The 20,458-nt window shown below is 49.1% G+C and overlaps 1 protein-coding gene across 1 annotated transcript; it reads right to left on the bottom strand.

Moving 5' to 3' along the window:
- Positions 1–2,199: 2,199 nt before the first annotated feature.
- CFAP161 (cilia and flagella associated protein 161) lies at positions 2,200–12,353 on the bottom strand. The gene is made up of 7 exons (XM_045813032.2): positions 12,069–12,353; positions 11,207–11,296; positions 10,400–10,632; positions 9,313–9,397; positions 5,453–5,611; positions 3,570–3,643; positions 2,200–2,980 (listed from the first exon to the last, which is right to left on the bottom strand). Exons 1-7 carry the CDS (start codon positions 12,135–12,137, stop codon positions 2,764–2,766), a joined length of 927 nt encoding a protein of 308 aa, XP_045668988.2. The 5' UTR covers positions 12,138–12,353; the 3' UTR covers positions 2,200–2,763.
- Positions 12,354–20,458: the final 8,105 nt, after the last annotated feature.

Here is a 20,458-nt window from a genome sequence, read left to right as displayed (position 1 = left end):
TCGACTGGGGCAAAGCTATGCAACATCACTGACTCTGGGGCATTTTCTCTATAAAAGCCAAGCAGGCGACACTCAGCACAAGCCCCCCACGATTGTCATTGTAAACCCTTCACGGTAGGTTGTGAGCACTAGCTAGACACACGCACACTTACCTACTTGCGTTTATAAATTTTACACGTGTCCATTAAACTATTATGTATATTTATAAACTAACATTTTGAACAGTAGAAAACACACATTAATGCATTTTGAAGGATAGAAGAATGACACACATAGAAGTTCTAAGCTTTTCCTTTCACATCTCTCTGGGCTGTCTTGTGGGTCCCCGCACTGGAGGCCACTACTGAGATGCTGCGTGCCTTCCGGGCACTGTAACCACGTCCAGAACAGGCTTGTCCTGGGCGCCACTCTGCACAAAATCCTAGGTTTCCATCGGAAGCCAGATCAGATGCTAAAAGCAGATTATTCATACACCTGCAGTTACCTTAAAAGCACAGTGTGTCCCCTATAGAAAAAATATATATATAAATAGAAAAAAGACCCCTTTATAGCATGCTCTGTAAGTGGGAAATAAATATCCAGAAGATCGAGGGTGGTGGGGACCAAAGGGCAGATGTGCCCCCAGTGGACGTTTAGCCACGTCTGGAGACATTTCTAGCTGTCACGAGAGGAGGGATGCCACCATCATCCGGTGGGTAGAAGCCAGGGGTGCCATCAAACATCTCCAGGTAAATGCCATGCACAAGACAGCCTCCCGCAACGAAGAATTCTCTGGAGCAGACACCTGAGAGTGCCAGGTCCTCCACTCTGGCATAGAGGAGGGTCTAAAAGGCCTGACCTGCTCCAGTGCCACCCTCAGGCAGAAGCTCTGTGGTCATGAGCAGGCGACTTAATTGTACAAGCCCACTGCTACCCCTGTGCATGGTATGGCCTCATTCACCTGCCCATTCCTTTAGTCACGCAACAGGTGCTTCTCAGGAAACGGGGATACGGCAATGAGCAGCACCCGGTCTAACCCCGAAGAACAGTGAGGGTCAGTGAGGAAATTGATCGTTTGATAATGTGCTCGACAGACCCAAGGCAGCTGTCCGATGTGACGGCACGAGGTAACGGTGGGTCCGAATTCAGTAGTGCCAGTCTCCCGGCTGCTGGCTGCCTGTCACCCCGCTAAGAGGCACAGGGATGCCTTTTTCAGAGTTTAACGTCTCTAGATTTAAACGACTGTGCTTTGCCGTCACCTTCAGCCATTATTGACAGTAACCGCGGTCTTGTAAACTTGGTCAGCAGTTCGCGTACTAAAACCCGATGGTGGTTCTCAGGATGCCACTGACACGTGGCTCAAGGCAGCAACGTGAGCCCTGACGTTGTCTGGAAGCTTCCCGGGGGCACCTGTGACGGTCGGAGGAAAAACCCCCACAACTGGTCCAGATGCGTGCAGATAGCTTGAACTGTTGAAGAACGCCTTTCCCCACACGGAGCCCCTGCCGACCTACTCCCAGTCCTGCTTTTGCACTAGGAGACACACAGGCGAACCGAACCCTGCTCACCTGTCAGTGCGCTCAGCCCAGACTGCACATGAAAATACAACGGCGAGTGTTTAAACATATTGTGAGCTCCGCTCCAAGGCACTCAGGTGAACATCTCTGGAGGTGCTCGGGCAGCTGCATTTTTAAATCCCCACCCCAGAAATTCTGACTTAATGGTGTGGCGTGCAGGTGGGCCTTGGGCGTGTTCCACGTTGTTCAGGGGATAGAAGTGCAGCCCGGCTGAGACTCACTGAGGAAAGCTTCCCTGACCACTCCCAAGGAACCGCTGCTTCTTCCTCCGCCTCCTCTCGCAGCGGGTCTCCACCTTGGCTGCATGAAATCAGACCAAGCCCGAATTTCTGGGCTGGGGCCCAGGCATCGGCAACTGCTAACATTCTCCAGGTAAATGCCATGCACGGCCAGGGACAGGAGTCACCCCCTGCCTCCTTAAAGAGGGTCGACCCGCATTGGCTTGAAGCAGCAGCTTTTTAATACACATCGACACCACCTGTGACTTACTGTCTGCCTCTTGGTGTATTTGCCTGTGAGTCGGCCGTACGGTTGATCTTTACCTGCAGGGCTGGGGGCCTCGTCATCCCATGATAACACCTTACCTTACCCGTCACGGCGGCTCCACGGAGAATAACAGACGAGCAAATACGTGGAAGGATACGTATTTATTTTGTCGGGAATCTTCTGATCACATAGGCGCCGCGGCTAGTGTGCCCGTTTCAAAGGTTAAAGAGATCGTGCACTTGGAAAATCATTACTCAATAGTGTGACAGTCAGGTAGAGGTCCTGACCCCCGCTAAGTCAGAGGTAGAAACAAACATACAAGGGGGAAGACATTTAGTGCCAAGGTCAGGCCACAGCTCACAGCTACACATGGTTGACTTGTTAATACACCGTGTGGGGGGGAGGGTGACAAAATCCTGTGTGGTTCTGACGGCTTTATCCCCCCCACACAGGGTCCTTGTAGAAGCCACTGTCAAATAGGATCTAAAGTTCTTTAGGAATTTATAGCCAACAAAGGGATATCATCTGTCACCTTCAAGTATCACTTAGGAGCGATTTCCGGAGCCACTTTTTCCTGTGTCCCAGACCCCCACCACGAGTTCACTAATCTTCATATAGCCTTGGCTTTAACATAGTGTTCAGGGACTTCTATGCTTTGCTTAAAAACAGCTTGGGGCACGACCTGGCAAAACTAGGTGTTTTTGAGGGCGCACAACTGAGGTCACTGCGCCCCGGGGTCCGCGCCCTGTTCCGGGGCTCGGGTGTCCTGCTCCAGGGCTCGGGTGTCCTCCGCCTGCGGCTTGGGCACGTCCAGCATGGTGGACGAGTCTTTCCGGGGGTTCCCAGTCACCAACATCCAATGGTTCCTTGGCTTTTCGACTCTGTGTGAATCCAGATCCGTGTGAGCGGCTACCTCCGCTTCCTTTCCAAAATACGTACTGGGGCAAGAAAGGGCGGACACGGGTTGGAAATGGAGTAGCGGCTCTGGGTAGGTCACTCTGTCCACCCCGCCCTCCAAGCCCTGGCCCCAGCAGACTCGGGCTCGGGGAGGGGGGGCTCTACGATACATGTTTGCCGGACGTTTGACCCTGCTTGGCCAATAAGGAGGGACACTGGGTCCCTTATAGCTAAAATCCTCTTGTCGGGGAAGGACTTGTGGGACACAAGGGGCTCGGGTAGGATTCGTCACACCTTCGAGTCCTTTGTGACAACACCTCATCACCAAAAGACTTCTTGTATATGTGGCCACACTCTTTGAATCGGGCATCTTGGGGCGCCTGGGTGGCTCAGTCAGTTGAGTGTCCGACTCTTGATTTTGGCTCAGGTCATGGTCTCAGGGTTATGAGATTAAGCCCCATGTAGGGCTCCACGTTGGGTGTGAAGTCTGCTTGAGATTCTCCCCCTCCCATCGCCCCTCCCCCAAACCAAAATAAATAAATAAATATAAATAAGTAAATCGAGCTTCTTTGCTTATATTCACAACCCCTCCCCTATCCGCTGCATTTTGCCGAACCGAGCAACACATACCTTAAGAACAGGTGTCGGTGGGCTGCCAGTCCCCGATTCGTGTGGCAATGATTGATGAGAACTTTTGCATTTGCCTTTAAAGATGAAGAGAGTGTGTTATTTACATTATGAGCTAAGACCTCCAATCCCTATGGGCAAAAATTTGGAAATACACTATATATTCATTTAAATGTAGCTTTAAAAAATAGAGATATGGAATAGCCTAGAAGCCAAACCATAACGGATCGATTACATGCACCGTTGCAGGTGCCCACAGGATGGAACAGCCTAGAATCACTCAGAGCCATGCTGGAGAAGAGCTTTCAGAACATGAGATATAATCAGTGGTGTTTTTAAGTGGAGAAGATAAAGATATTGCTGATGTCTTATTTTGTTAAAAAGAATTAAAATAAAATAAAATAAAAAGACATGCATGGAAAAAGGCAGAGATGATAGACGCCAGCGGCTTTCTCAGGAAGGTGGAATTACTGGTTATTTTCATATTACTTGTTGTGCTTTTCTGATTTTTCCTTCAGTGAGCAAATATTATGTTTATAATCAGGAAAAAAATATGTATTATTTCAAACTCCTGGCTCCTGGAAGCTACACGCTGTGCGAAGAAGAACAAGGCGGCCCCTGCCTGGGGACCGGCCCGGCTCTCCCAGCAAGGCCCTCGCTCTCTGCTGGGACCTACTCAGCTCAGAGGATGCCCACATCCGACCAGCCCACCTACAACCACGAAGGGTCAGAGCGCAAAAAAGACCGTTCGGTGATCTCACCCGAACACAGAACACGCTTTGTCCAAGCCGCAGATCACCTGACATCTGCCCCTTCCTGACTAAGGCCAGGGGGAGCCTGGCTCAGGCCACCCTCCCACCACTAAGGTGGGCTGAGATGCCAGTCGCACGATTACCCCCGCTTCCTGACGGCATCAAGAGCAGAGCCCCACTTCCTAGGAAGCTCCCTAAGTCCCCCAACCAAAGCCCAAACTCTAGGACGTGTCCTCTGTGCCACCTGCTTCCTGAGACGTGCCCCTTTGTGCACCTCCTGACCCCAGCAGCAAGCAGGGAAGCTCACGTGTCCAACCCCAGGGGCTCCCAGCGGCTCTGGCTGGAAGGGACTGTCAGGGCAAGGTGGCGAGGACAGGTATGAGGCTCCCAGTGCACAGACGGCAGCCGTGCACACATGAGGCCTGAGCTAGCAGAGGGGACAGAGCTGCTGGCCAGCCCAGTGCTTTCCCACAAGCCTGGCCATGACCATGACGACCAGGAACGCTTGGGAGCCGCTGGGAGCCAGGCACTGGTCTAGCGAGCACAGTGAACACACCGACCAAACCTCATCAGGCAGCTACTAGCATCACCCCATTTCACCCAAGAAACTGTGACAGTGATGGTTGAATTCATGGAAATGGGAAGCAGGTTCCAGGAGGGCAAAGCCTGGCAAAGACCAGCGGAAGAGAGCAGACGTGTCAGGCATGCTGCAGTGTGGACCGTGGGTCTATCGGCCACACCAGAGGAGAGACCCTGCTGAACCCGTGTCCACCTGCAGAGCTCGGCAGAGAAGTGCACTGTGCCAGTGGGTGCCAGGGGGCCTGGAACTGGGGGCCCTTTCTGGGTGACCACCTCGGCTGGCCCACCCTTCCAATCCTTGCCCGCTGCAATTCCACGCTCTCCCCGTGACTTCCAACAACCGCTCGCTCTGCATCGGCCAGATACGTCTGGAGCAGGAGCAAAACCTCTGGCCCACCCAACCCGCCCTCCCGTGAGGACCGTGCCTGGGGCTCCAGTCCTGCAGAGCCCAAGCTCCTGGGAAAGTGCCCAGCAGTGAGAACGGGAATGAGAAGCCCCGCCCTACAGACTGGAGTAAATCACACCCACAGAAGGGCTCCCCGGGGCTGCGCTCACCGGCACGGGGAGGCCCTCGTACTCCAGGCGGAGCTGGGGGTCCAGGAACGCAACCTGCCAGCAGTTCAGGTAGGAGGCCTCATCGGTCAGGTACACCTCCTGGAGCCAAGACTTCTTGGACGACTTCAGCAGGGTCCTGTGGTCACTTGATAAATACAACTGAACAGGACAGCACGTGGGTGAGCTACGTCGCACAACTGGGGAAGCAAACGACCCGCCGGCCAGGTGTCAAGTGCACACAAGTCGTTTCGGAAAATCCCCTTCTTGCCGACTGCACGAGAACACTCAGGTTCCCTCCGCCTTAGAAAAGTCATCTCAGAATGCCGAGCCGCCCGCTCCCGCCCCCCACATCACCTCCACCGCTTTGCCTTCCTTTGTACACCAAACCCACACCCTCCTCCTCATCCTGTCCCGGCTCCCCCTCCTCCTTTTCAGGGCTCAGGCCTGCAGCACTGTTTCCCTTCTTAGCAATAGTGTTGCCTGAAACTGTCGTGTGAAGTGAAGTGTCCTCACAGCCGACATTTGCTGTGTGCCCCCGAGGGGGCCGGCACCCCTCTGGAGCTGATGTCCACACCTGCGACTTATTTTGGCCTCCTGTAACTGAGCCAAGAAGCACCCCATCCTGCAGAAAGGTCGGAAACGTTAGTCGCTTGTGAGCTCTTTCCTAAGTGAGCTTCACCCTGAAGCTGGAGGCTGTCCCTGCCTGTTGGGTAGGTTTTCACGTGCAAAGCTGTGCCACCAGGCGCTCGCCCTGGGGAAGGCAGAGATGAGTTCCTCTCTTCAAGGCCTTTCCTGACAAGCAGGAGAGTGACAGAGGATGGGACTGGAAGCAGCCGTAAACTCCTGTAAGGTACGGCTGGCCAGCAGGGGTGGGGAGAGCTGCAGGCAGGCAGGGAGTGCAGGACAGGCTCTGGGGAGGAGGCAATGTGGCGCCGGGAGCCCGAGGGGCTGGCTGCACGTGGACAGGGAGGGCTAGACATACCACAGAGGGCCTTAAATGCCACCGTGAGCAGCAGCGCTAAGCAAACCTGAGCCCCCAGGGCATCAATCTGGCAGCGCGCGTCTACTCTGTCTGAGGTCGGGACCAACTAGAGGGGTCAAGCCATGGACGCCTGGACTGAGGTCCAGGCATTGGGGATGAAAAGACAGGCCCAAAAGCACTATGAAGGGAGAGCCATGGGCTCTCGGTGATCGGGGCGATGTCAGTGAGATCCGGGGCTACTGGAAAACCAGGACTTCAAATGGCAAAGAGTGTCCACTCAAACCACAAACTCTGCTTTGTTAATGTAAAGAAAAATAGTCATGAATCAGGAACAAATCTGGAAGGCCGGTATTTTTTAATGAATGCTTCAGAAGCACTTGCTAATTCAAAGACGGGAACGGAAATAAGAGAATTTGAGAATGGATGGAATCGTCGTCCCTTGAGAATGAAAGCACCGTCTACCCCAAAGTCATAAGAGAACCAACTGGAAAATGATTAGAAATAATAAGAACGAGGGATTTCATCAGAGGCGAGTCTGAACACTTCTTCTATCTTTGTTGCAACTAACTAAGGGTCTCCCTACAAGGAGCGTCTACGATAGAAGATATGGGGGGGGGGCAACTTGAACGAGATCAGAGTCAAATCCACGGGAAGAAAACCACAAAACTTTACTGAGAGATAAGAAAGAATAAATGAATAAATGGCAAACATCTCAGAAGAGTAAGTGTTGTGAAGCACTGAATACGTGAATTTACGTAATTTTCCAGCGTCAATCAAAATGCCATGTGATTTTTTTTTTCCTACAGGGAAAAGAGACTTGCAGCGATAATTACATTTAACTGAGAGGTTAATTCCTAATATAATTCAAAGAAGTGCAATGAGAGAGAACTAGCCCAATAAGCTGTCAAAATATATTATCACATCATAAAGTATAATTCTAGAAAAAAAATACACAACTTGAGTGGAAAGGGTTAAAACAGGAAGTTCAGAGACAGCAAGCAGTATGGGCAGTGATGCCAAGGGGGGCATCCCGTGTCAGTGAGGAAAGGAGTAATTACTCAAGAGATGACAAAGGTGCAGCTAATTAGTCATTTGGGGGAAATCGCCGGTCTGCCTAGAACCTTGTATCGAAATAAATCTCACGCAGGTAAAGAACAAACGGAGCAGAAGTTAAACTTCAGACATCGAGAAGTCAATACAATTTCTTGTTACGGCATCTCTGGAGCAGACCTTATAGGGCTCTGAGCAAGGGAAGGAACTACGAAGGAAAACACGGATACGTTTTACTCAAAAATATATTAGAACAACCGTGATTTAAAAGCCCAGCAGCCGGGGCGCCTGGGTGGCACAGCGGTTAAGCGTCTGCCTTCGGCTCAGGGCGTGATCCCGGCGTTATGGGATCGAGCCCCACATCAGGCTCTTCTGCTATGAGCCTGCTTCTTCCTCTCCCACTCCCCCTGCTTGTGTTCCCTCTCTCGCTGGCTGTCTCTATCTCTGTCGAATAAATAAATAAAATCTTTTAAATAAATAAATAAATAAATAATAAAAGCCCAGCAGCCAAAAAAAAAAAAATTAAATTCAAAAAAATAATAAAAGCTAAGTAGCAAATGGAAGGAAACATTATCAACAAAGTGACAAAATGTTGTAATCTATCGAGGGTCAGACCCACAAACACAGATCAGTGCGCAGGCAAAGGACAGAGCATTTGTAGGAGACAAAGATGGGAGCGTTAAGAACAATGTTGGGGGGGGGGGGCGGAAGAGAGAGAGAGAGACCAGAACTGGTGTTTCCACATGTTGTAGTGCTTGTAACTTGCCCTGTGTTTTGAATCTGTTCTGAGAGAACAGAGTGTAAAAGGAAATAAGCCAAAATGTGAGTAGTGTTAATCTCTGGATCACACAACGGTGGTTTACTCCCCCTCTCTCACCAGTATGGTATTTTCTCTAATTTCTACATTTAAAATCAGGCTGCGGCTTACCATCTATGGTGTGTAGGGGCTTAACTGGCAACGCTGATTTCTCCTGGTGGCACAAAAGGTAATAATGCTGCCTCATACAGGCATGGAAGCTTTGATTCAGTGACAGATGGTAAGTGGTACCCATCCTGCCACTCGACAGCGGAGCGACTTGCCCCAAAATCACCTGAACTCGTGCCTCAGTTTCCCCATTGTAAAATTGGGGTAAAATAGTCCCTAGCTCAAAGACTTATTTGGATGATTAAGTGAGAGAGAGAGAGAATGTGTGTGTGTGTGTGTGTGTGTGTGTGTGTGTGTGACATGTAGTAAGGTATAATAATCCCCTTTTTATAGATGAGAAAGACTCAAAATAAGTTAAATGATTTATCTGAGGTCCCAACGCATAGATAGACATCTCAGCTAGAGATAGACCCAGATTTATCTGATTCTGTTATCCTCCTAATCCCCAAGGGGAAGAAAAAGATCAAGTTTAAAAAAGAAATAAAGTAAAAAAAGAAAGAAAGAAAGAAAGAAAGAAAGAAAGAAAGAAAGAAAGAAAGAAAGAAAGAAAAAGAAAAGAAAGCTTCAGATAACATACCTTGCTAGCATTGGTGACATTGACAGCTGTCAGATGATTAATTAATCCACTCATTAACTTACAGGTGGAGGTGGCATAAAGTTTTGCTTTTTGTCAGCTGCATTGCAAAAAGAGTTTTCACTCTCTTACTCCTTGGCATCTAAGGGTGTATTTTCGTCATTTGAAAAGTGAGGAGAGAAGTGGCCCAAGAGCCGCGGGCTGACACTCGAGAAGCCAGAGGTGGTGCACACACCTGCCGAGTCCTCTGTCCACTTCCGCAGGCGGCCACGAGCCCACATGGAGACGAAGACCCCTGGCCCACACCACCACGCACCGTGAGGACTCACCATTCTGCCTTCAAATCCTCCCGTTATCGCGAGGCAGAAGTTCTGTCCGTATCTAAGGACTTGGCCCATGGCATTTCTGTCTGCACTGTCAGGGAGGAACAAGCATCATGTCAACTCTCTCCATCAGAATCGTTCTACATTCTAGTTTTTTGCATATGCAGTTTTGTTTATAATCAATTTTCTTGATAATGTGTATTCACACGTATTAACTGATTAAGTAACTGAACATTTTCAAAATGGTCATTTCTTTGGGTCTCCAAATCCAGCTGGCACCCTGTCCCTGTTCCCCCCATAGCCAGCGGGCAGAGCATCCCGTCTCTGTGAGCACATCCGCTATCCTACGCTGAGGGATTCTGGTCAGGTGCGCGGACAGCTTTATAAAGAGCCACACCTAATCAGGTGTATGCACTTAATACAGCCTTGCCTCCTGAGTCTCCAGGACATGGAAGCTGTGGTCAAGTTTTAGTTGCCTTGACATAAATTATCAGTATTCAAAGGAACCCTGAATTAAAGACTTAAAGGACTGGCTATATACTTGTCATCGAAACATTGCTATCATTATTTAATTAACAAAGTAAAAGCAATACTTTTTCGTTGTTATTATGCATCTGTTCCCTAAGGACTTAGTTGCCTATTTCAAGATCTCAAGTACATTTTTAGCAAACTATTAATTATAAACTAACAAATCCCATGTAGTGCCACCTTGCGCCGAGCTATCATTGTTACAAAAATAGCAACGTTAAGAGCAAAAAAACACTCAAATGAGCTCAGAGCATCCAGAGATGTTATCAGGAAAACCCAGCTTCTAGGCAGAATATGATTTTAGTTTCCTAGATCCAATACTTTGGATTGAAGCATTTATAACTGAACACAAATTAGCAGTTATCCTGACGCTTAAGGTGAAGGGCGTGTAAAGGCCGCCGACAGCAATCCCCAGGGGAGACAGACAGCAAGATGGGAGTGGAAGACAGAGAGTGTCCTGTCACTTTCACTTCCAGGCAGCACTGCTCCAGGCCTAGGGCTTCCCGAAGCTCTAAGGGAAAACATATTTATGATAAAAATGAGCGGAAAATTAAAGTATTTCTACCTCAAAACGATAAAAGTGTTTCTGCCAACTGGGATCCTGGTTTGAGCTGCGCTCAGGCCACAGGGGACCTGTAACTCGTCACTCAGGTGGGCTGTGATCTCATCCGGAGTCACGCACAGGCTCAGGTCCCCGCCCAAACACCAATCAGCTTCCCTCTCAGGGTAGCTGGGATTCACAAGCATCACTTTGTCGCCACAGTGAACGTATCCGTCCTCAGTCACGGAAAGCTGCATCTACAATTTAAACAGTTTCTCAAACAGACCATGCGTGTCCTCATCAGCCAGTGTCGAGACCACTGCCTGACGCACCTTCTTTCCTTCACTGTCGAGGACCCATTTCAAGAGGGGTCATATCATTCAGATGACTTGTGATAACTTGCACTCCCTCAAGTCCTTCATCCTCTTCCTTTTCCTGCTGCCAACCGCCCTCCCACTTTGCCAAAGTCCCTCCCAAATCCCGAATGAAGTAAGAAAGGTGGTGAAAACCCACACGAGCTGAGCCATGATTAACTCATTCAGACTCACTGGAAATGTCTGCAGCACGAACTACAGGGCGTTTTGCAGACTCTTGTACTGATCCGCTCATTTCTTATTTTGGAAAATGCGGGTAAACATAATTAAGAGCAGATTTCTCCTATGTTTCTAAAATCTTAGGAAATTTTAAACATTGTGGTTTTCAGATCTAAACGGGGGAAAAAAACCCAGTATTTTTCAAATGATAATTCATTTATGGAACGTTTGCTTGCTTAACATACACTCACACTTAATTCGATAGGATTTTGAAAACAGTGTTTGAATTTAAAATTACCGGTCTCAAAAGATTCTCTTTGAGTATCCTGTTTCTCTGTATGAGAAGCTGTCCCTTATCTCTCTTCTCCAAGAAGTCCTTCATGATCTCCTGGTGAAAGAAAAAAATGAAGGAACCCCAAAAGGTTAACAATGGTCCTGAATTTACAGACCCTGGTAGCTTACAGGTCAGAAGCACATCAAGCTGAAAAAGCAAAATTTGAGAAAAAGGAATGCGAGCATCGTGGGAATGGTGGAAATTGCTTCCACTTTATTTTAATATTTTTACTTCTTTGTAGAATGTTTGAAAAAAATGAGAAAGACACTCAAAAAGAAAAAGAAGCATCGCCCTCGAGTACTCCATCCAGAGACAATCATAAATAGCATTTGGAGGCCATGTGTCCCCAGCAGAGGTCTCCCCTGGTTGTCCACCCCCATCCCCACCCCCCCAGCTAGACGGATACGTGTTGGTCCCTCGCCTTGTCTGAGTGTAATGTCAGGGAAAGGGACACCACGGGGACGCCTAGGAGGGTGTGTGTATGTGGGAGGGGGGGGAGTAGGGCCTCCACGTAGAGCCTGCCTCCTCCTCACGGACCTCAGCCTCTAAAACCCTTAAGTCTGTACGGATGGAAGGAAGTTGGTGGGGCTCTGGTCTCAGGAGGAGGCACGGAGTTTGAGAGACCAAGGGACCCGTAGAAAGAGTAGAAGGATGTGAGACCTGGGTTTGTGGGACAGCAGGTGAACTTCCTGGGCGTTCAGAGCCAGGTGGGATGTTAGGGGTATCGGGCGTCTGCTGGGCGAGACAGGAGGCCCGGGCCGTGGGACTTGGGGCAGGGCGGGGATCTCTGAGCAGTGGGCGGGCCGCGCCGGCCACACCTGCTTACCTCCTCCAGGTAGATGTCTTCGTTCCAGTTGCCCATTCGCACTCGCGGGCCATACAGGTTCTGCGCCATCCTGCCTTCCCCGCCAGCGGCCAGGGAGCCCGCTCCCCTCCGACACCTGCCTTGTTAGCTTGCCTCGTCGCCATGACAACAGGCTCAGGGCGATTGGCCAGATCCCGGGCCTGCTGGCCAATCAGGGGCAGGACGGGAGCCAGGGGGCGCTGGAAGGATGGGGGGAGGTGGGGGCCGCGCACTCCGGGTCTGCAGTAGCTTCCACCGTGAGTTCCCTGAATTTAATTGCTATGCGGGGCAGGTGGACAAATTGCAAGCCTCAGGCTCCATTGTGCTAAAAGTTTAAAACATTTTTCTTCCTCCCTTCCTCCCTTCCCCCCTCTCTTTCTTTCTTTTCTTTCTTTTCTGAATCCAGACGAAAAAGGTCCTGCAAGTAAAGCATCCCTCACTTGTTGAGACAGCAAAGAGGCGCTTCTGAATGGAAGCAACTTAACTAAAACAGTGCATCCTCCATGCAGAAATTTGGACACCGAAGTAACATGGAGGGAAGAGGGAAGGGAGAATGACCACGTCAGTGCCTCAGAAGTAAGTCATCGCGTGTGAGCATTTTTCCTGTTTACGCGGCTGAGGCAGTCCTATCTCTACGGGTTCTAGAGCATTCCCCACCCCCCCACCCCCCACCCTGGGTCTCCAAGTGACAGACAAGCCTGTGGCTTGCAAAACTCTTGATAAAGCTAGAATATGCAGGAGCCAACGTTTCTTTGTTTGGGTTTTTTTTTTTTTACTATTTTATTTATTTATTTGACAGAGAGAGAGGAGAGCACAAGCAAGGGGAGCAGGACAGGGAGAAGCAGACTCCCCGATGAGTAGGGAGCCCAACGCGGGCTTGATCCCGGGACCTTAGGATCATGACCTGAGCCGAAGGCAGACACTTCACCAACTGAGCCACCCAGACACCCCCCCTTTTTTTTTTAATGCTGCAGCCAACATTTTTAAAGCAGTGTTTTATGATTACGAGGAACAGGCAGCTGTTTTCGGACTACCTGGAGCTTGATGCTGATGGAATGCACTTGGTAGTTGACCTTGCTTAGAGTCTACGAAGACAGCACAGATATGAAGGTCATGCATCCGTTCCTCCCTCCAGCAAGCCCAACGTAAAAAGGGAAGATAATGCATGAAAACAAATCACCGTAGGAAGAATGGGACGAGTGGAATTACAGATGCGCTGATGAAGGGCCATAGGACTGCAAGGAAAGCTTCATTTCTGCCTCGGGGAAGTGAGGGAATGAGAATCAGGCAGGATGCCCTGGGTGGTAGCTGGGGGGCCCTTTGCAGCTGGCCTGGGAAGGGTCTCAGCTGCGGGGCTGCAGCCCCGGGTACGGATGGGCCGTTCTCTCACCCTCGTGAGTCTGCCAGCTCCGCCAGTTCTAGGACACTTTAAAAGGCGAAGTGGGACACAGAAGGTCACGGAGTGACCCGCTAAAACTGCATTTGCTAAATCAAGACATGGAGGCTCAATGAGCTGGCATGTCATCCAAGTTCAAAGCGCTCAGAGTTGCTCAGAGTCGCTCAGGGCAAAGACTCAGCCGGGTCTTCTGACTGCAGGGTTCACGCTTTCTCTAAGTGCTTCCACGTTCCCTGTAAAATCGCGAATATCGCGAGGCAGCTTTGGTCTCCATGTAATTTAGCAGCATTCTCGGGAGCCGTTATTTGGGAAGACCTTATACTGAGGGAGCTTTGCTCTCATCTCCTTTCCTCGCGCCATTGTTGGGAAATGAGTTACATCGCTGGTCATCACAGGCCCAATGAGACACTACCTACATGTTGTTTTGGGAAATGGCTTTTAAATAGGTCAGGAGAAAGATACAACCACACGATTGTGTAATTACAGACGCACTTGTCTTTGCGGATGGTCTTTGTTGTCTCGGGTGGGTGCCGCGTACCGCCGGGTCTAAGCTGCCCCCCAGCCCCCTCTGTGCTTCTGTAAGGCAGGCCTAGCCACACGTTCGCTCAGCGTTTACTCACCTGCTTATCTTGCCCTCACTTTGTAAGGTAGTTTACTGGACGCAAGATCCTTGGTTACGGTTTTTCCTTTCGATGCTTTAAATATGTCATCTTCCTGTCTCGTGACCGCCCCTGTTTCTAGGGAGAAGTCAACATTCATCTCTTCGGGGTTCCGGTGCGTGTCTGTGAAGGGTCATGTGAGGGCTGCCCTGCTCTCAAGACACTCTGTGGCTTTGTCTGTCGTCACTCGACTATGGTCCTGGGGGCCTCGCCTCCCATCCAGCCCACGTGGAAGTCATTGAGCTGTCTGAACGTGTAGACTGGTTTTTTTTTCATCAAATGTGGGATTTGTCATTATTTCTTTGTATATCTGTCTGCTCCTTCTATCTCTCCTCTCCTTCTGGGGCCCCGTTACGTGTGGGGGGGGGCACTTCGTTGTCCCACAGTCCTCGACGGCCCTATTCATTTGTCTTCCTTCTTTTTCCCTCTGGCCTTCACATTGCCTCATTTCTGTGGCTTTATCTCAGGTCTCGCTTTCTCTTAGGCCACTATATTTGATGAGACATTGCTGTCACATAATCCTTACATTCCATCTTCATGGTTTCCCTGAGTTCTTTGAACATATTCTTCATTGCTTTGGAGTCTTTGCCTGCTAAGTCCAACATCTGGGCCCCCTAAAAGCCTGCCTTTTCTCCCGAGTATGGGTCACATTTTTCTTTTTCTTTCTTTCTTTTTTTTTATTTGACAGCGAGACAGCCAGCGAGAGAGGGAACACAAGCAGGGGAGTGGGAGAGGAAGAAGCAGGCTCCTAGTGGAGGACCCTGATGTGGGGCTCGATCCCATAATGCAAGGATCACGCCCTGAGCCGAAGGCAGACGCTTAACGACTGCGTCACCCAGGCATCCCGGGTCACATTTTTCTATTTGTCGGCAGGGATCATAATTTTCTGTAGAAAGCTAGACATTTTCGGTAATGTGGTGTCACTATTCTGAGTACTGATTCCCCACCCGTGGTGCCTGTTGTTTGTGAGCTTGCTTGGGAATCTGGTCAGTGACCTTGGCTGGACTAGTTCAGTGAGACATGTTCCCAAGCAGTGTGTGGCCCTCTGATGTTACCGTTGCGGGGTACAGCCTTGAGCAGAGTGCACTGACCCCCCCATGACTCTTAATATGATGAACAAAGTACCATCAGGGTACCATATGGTGCCATCTCACAACTTACAACACAGGTGGATTTAAAGGTCAGGTAATAATAACAAAATGCTAAACAAACATGCAAGAAGGTTTTTTCCCTTAATTTTCCTAATTTTTACTTTCATTCTTGAAAAATTATATAATGTTTGTTTTCTACATAATTAGAGAAAATGTTTATTGGATAACCCTTGAAACTCCTCAGAGCTACAGTTCAAACAGAATGCACTCATGCCTTTCTGGCCACCATAAAATCTGCTCGTTTTTTATTTAGTTGTAAATATCCCCTTGAAATCAGGCCATGGTTCCCTCCTCTTTACAGTTACTGTGATCTTGACGTAAAGCAGGCACGTACTAGAAACGTAGTTGCTCTTTCTTTTCATGACTCGACGAGACTCTTGGAAAAATGTAATTGGAACCTTTTGTTCCTTACTTGTGAAACATCTGGCAGGAAGAGAAAAGCCGAAGAACTACTTGGACACGATCATTTTTAGAAAAGAGAAGTAGGACAAAGTTCATATATTAGGACAGAGAAATGAGAGTTATGGTCTTAGAAGCCAGTCACTTCCGGGGTTCCAAGAATAAGTTTTAAAGTCCTCACTGGACGACAAATATTGTAAGTCATCCTAATATAGGGGGAAAATGGGATTGATGCTCCTTTCACTCAGCTTTGTGAGAATTACTACCCCTGAACCTGGATTTTCTTCCCCAATAAAAACAGGTTAAGGATAACTTCACTGCTAAGTCTCGGGGAAGCATTTCCCAGATGGTCTGCAGTGTGTTAATGGACACAGAGAGGGAAGGGTTCTGATGTCAATATAGTTAGGTAATGCTGGGGTAGAGACCCATCTTGATAGTAACCCTCCTTGGGACCTTCACCTTTACGGTGTCACCATAACCCTGCAAAGGAATGACGACCCATGGCGTTACCCAAGCTGATTTCAACATGGAATCCTTTTTTAAAGAATCTTCTTATAAAACCAATGTTTTTGACTGATTCAGAGATTTCATGGTGCCCAAATGACATAATAATATGAAAAACAGGTAGGGTTTGGCCATGCAGATGAAAGAACCCAGGAAAGCACTTTGCAGATGGGGGAGGCAGGGTGAGACCACTGTAGAAACAGAGACTCGGGGAACATCTAAAGGGCCAGAGAGAACACGGGGCAATGAAGCTGGATGGGGGTGGGGTGGTGAAGGGCCTGCAGCACCAAGGTGGGAAATGGGGATTTTCTTCTGATAAATAGTGGAGAGCCACTGCAGGTTCCTGAGGCAGAATCGACCCCCGGCAGAGCCCAGGCAAGCCTCGGAGATGTGCGGAGCCCCTTCCAGACCACTGCCATAAAGCGAATATTGCAATAAAGTGAGTCTCATGAATTTTTTGGTTTCCCAGGGCATATAAAAGTTATGTTTACACTATAGTGTAATCTATTAGGTATGCGATAGCATGATGTCTAAAAAACAATGTATATACCTTAATTTAAAAATACCTTATTGCTAAAAAAAAAAAATGCTAACCATCCTCTGAGCTTTCGGTGAGTCATAATTACTGGTCACTGATCACCATCACCAATCTAGTAATGATGACGAGAAAGTGTGAAATATCGCGAGAATTACCAAAGTGTGAGCCAGAGACACAGAGTGAGCAGAAGCTGTTGGGAAAATGATGCAGGGTTGCCACAAACTTTCAATTTGTAAAGAATGCAGTACAGCAAAGTGCAATAAAAAGAGGCGAGCCTCGACAGCTGGTGGAAGTTTTGCTGGGGCCACAGGCAGTTGCGTGGACTTGGGACCACCAGGCCAGGCGGGGCCAGGAGCCCCAGTTAGGAGGCAGCAGGGGGACAGGTGACACATGTGCCTAAGTACGGTGGTGACCGTGGAACTAGGAGAAAGAGACAAAAGAACTCACGTCGAGATTGTCACCTCTTGGAAAATGACTGTGCATCGGGGTCCTTCCATTTCATTCGACCAAGATTTGCCGTGTGCCTAGCGTTATGCTCAGGTGCGGGAGACAGGGATAAAGGAGACTCTCCCACTCTTGTGAGGAGTCAGAGAGAGGAGACGACTCTGAAAGAGCAGTCACGTGTGTGAGGCATGTCGCCAAAGGCCCAGTAAGGGCAGAGTTCTCCGAAAGGGCCTCGGCAGGTGTTTTCCCACTAATAACAGTCCTGCGATAAGGTGGGCAAGGCCATAGGACCCCACAATCATTGCTTAACGCCTCCTCGAATCAGCGGTGTCTGTTCCAATCCTCTCCAAAGAACATAAGGTCGGGGCTGACCAGAAAAGAGTCTTCTGGTCTTTTTCGTCTCCATCTGTTTTCCCTCCTGGTTGTACCAGACCCCCAGGGGAAAGACCCCCACCAATGCACCTACAATTCTCCCCGGCCAGACACGAGCCCAGAGCCCAGCATTTGGCTCAGACCCGTGGGACTTAGTTCTCTCAGCTTCTCCTTGTCCCCCTTGCAGCCAATGGTCAGTGGCCCTCCACTCAAGCTGACCTCTTGGGTGATGTGCTTGCATATACTCTGAAATCCCCACAGCAGAAGACATTTCCTTCCATCGCAATCCTGACCTCTGCGGGGGGCAGACCCTGTGAAGAGGAAATGGTTTTGTTCTACTCAGCACGCTGGTGGGTCGGGAAATGCCAAGGTGGACCCAGGGCAGGGTGTGACAGCAGGAGAGAGAAAGAGGCAAATGGCCCTGCCTAAAAAAGCGGGAAGAAAGCCAGTTTTTGTTGTTTTTCTTCCCAACAGGGGGCGCATTCTGGAGAGGCAGCCAACACCCAGAGGCAGGGGGACCAGGAGAAAAGAAGCTCCCCAAGACTTGTGAGATCTGGGGAGGACTTTGGGCTTCCCAGCAACAGTGCGGTGTTAAGCCCTCTCTTCTAGATCTCAAAGAGTGGAGAGGTGATGATGATACTTAGGTTACAGGAGTATCCCTCTCTTAAAATTACCAGAAATTTTTTTCAAACTCTTTCCCTGCCTTTTGAAAGCAGGGAACCCTCTTTTCCAACAAAAGTGAGACAGAACTCAGTTACATAAACAAATAGTTTTTTTTAAAAAAGTAGTCTTGTGGTTGACTCCAATGGTGAGCCCCCAAACTCCCACCTTGCCCCACTGGAGGACCCTAAGAGTCCACAGAGTGTGGCTTTAAAACCACTGATCTCGTTTGTCCCCGAATTTCACGGGTGAGGCTCGCAGAGCGGGGCTGAACCGCAGAGCCGGGAACAGGGGCTCCATCAATGCCAAGTGTGTGCTGCTCAGTCCGGTTCTTCTCTGCTTCCCAGCCCTCACCAGCCCCACCCATGGGACCATGCACTTGCCCACCTCTGATCCTCACTTGTCTTCCTGGTCAAAAGAGAGGACGCTTGCAAGCTAAAAGCCAGTGATTGTAAGAGCGTTCTGAAAGCATTGCAATCATTCAAACACTTACGTTCCAGGAACTCCTCCAAGATACCAGGTAGAGGTGCACAGAGGGGAGTCAATACAAAGACCCATTTCCCCAAACTGTCAACTTCTCCAGCTCCTTTCATCTGATGGGAAAAGACAGGATGTCCCTTCATTTCACAAACTAGGAACCGCAAGCACAGAGAGGTTGTGGGAGATACCCGGGGTTAGCACCAGAGCCAGAACTGAAACTCCCACAGAACCTGGGGAGAGACGGGAAGGGAGAGAAAACTGAAAGTATGGCCTTGAATGTTCACAGAGTCTTCGGGTCCCAGACCACTCTTACACACATCATTTCATTCCGGCCCTGCCATTACGAGATGTTGGAAGATAATTCTAGGATCTGTGGTTAGCTCTGTGAGTTCAAATTCAGGCTCTGGAGTCAGACCTCCCCAGTTCAAATCCCGGAATCAACCCCTGGCAGGCTGTGTGACCCTCGGGCAGAGTCACAACCTCCCTGTGCCTCAGTTTCCCCATCTGTAAAATGAGGAAATCTTAACGCCCGTCTTTTGTAATTCTTGTGATGCATCAGATGATGCATGTGGCACCCTTGACATGATGCCTAGGTCTTTCTGCTAAGGACTCGGGAGATACTGCTGCTTACCGTGTAGAAAAGACTGCCATCGAGGGGGGCTCGACTAAGTAGTTTTCTATTGTCAAGACTTGCCCGTTTCCAGTTCAAGGGAAACTTCATTTGGCCAACGGGCAAACAAGGACGCACCCAGGGCAAGAGGCATGCCTAAGGTCAGACAGCTAATGTGTCAGAGCAGGAACCTAAACCCAGGACCCATCTTCCGTTTGACTGTAAGGTCCCACATAAGAAGCTGAAAAATGCGTGTCTTCAATGCACGTTCACAAATCGACAGCAATGGCAGCAATGTCAACACGAGGGCTCCAGGGCACAAGGAAAGATCCCCTACAGGGAGTTCATTCTCCTGCTCTTGGGGTGAGATCCGTGGCCCTAGTGGGGTGACCTAAACTGCTCCAAAGCATAAAGCCAGGGCCAGGTGACAGCTTGGCGGGAGCCCTGGACGGTGTGACCCCACGTACGAGCTCCCGGATTGTACGACCACTACACTCACCGAGAAATGGGGAGAGAAATGACACGCACGGCTCTCTTTGAGTTACGGAGTCTCTCCTTCAACTGTCCATCAGGGAGTCCTGGGAGCCCCCACTCAACTGTGCATTCAGTGAGGGCGGGGACCTTCTGTGCACCAAGATCTGACAAACACCTGAGGATATCTGGGAAGCCCTTGTGAATGGGACAGGAAATCGTGGTCATGATTCTAGAAGGCAGTGTTGCATGATGTTATCAAAAGCCTGAAAACGAAGTGTCTTTATCTCTAAAGTCCACTTTGAGGATATGATACCAAAGAGATGTGTACTTCCACAGAAACAAACTGCAAAAAGCCCACAACCCAAATATCCAATAATTATGGGTTGTTTCTGTAAATTACACAGCATTTACTTTTTGGAAGGTTATGCAGCTATTGAAAATCATAATGTAAGAACCATATTTGGTGATCTGGGGAATGTTTGGAATATACTAAATGCAAATGGTATTGCAAAATAGTTTATAATGTAAGATGTCTACTTTGTAAAAATGTGCATCAAAGGAAAAAACAATGTAGTTTATAAATACATGTGTATAGCAGTGTATACATTTATATGTGTAATATGCATGTGTGTTATATAATATCTAATATTATATGTAATCATGTACATGTATCATCTGCTCGTAT

The sequence above is a fragment of the Ursus americanus genome, chromosome 28, assembly GCF_024610735.1.
Source record: "Ursus americanus isolate L20-20 chromosome 28, mUrsAme1.1.p, whole genome shotgun sequence".
NCBI lineage: Eukaryota > Metazoa > Chordata > Mammalia > Carnivora > Ursidae > Ursus > Ursus americanus.
This window is presented reverse-complemented; position numbering and strand designations above follow the sequence as displayed.

Excerpts from the sequence above, each read along its gene's own strand:
- CFAP161 (XM_045813032.2), bottom strand. The coding sequence starts at position 12,137 with ATGGCGCAGAACCTGTATGGCCCGCGAGTGCGAATGGGCAACTGGAAC. Across the intron at positions 9,398-10,399 it reads AACACTTTTATCGTTTTGAG|TGCAGACAGAAATGCCATGG; the intron begins GTAGAAATACTT and ends CCTCCCTGACAG. Across the intron at positions 3,644-5,452 it reads ACGAGGGCCTCCCCGTGCCG|GCAAATGCAAAAGTTCTCAT; the intron begins GTGAGCGCAGCC and ends TCATCTTTAAAG.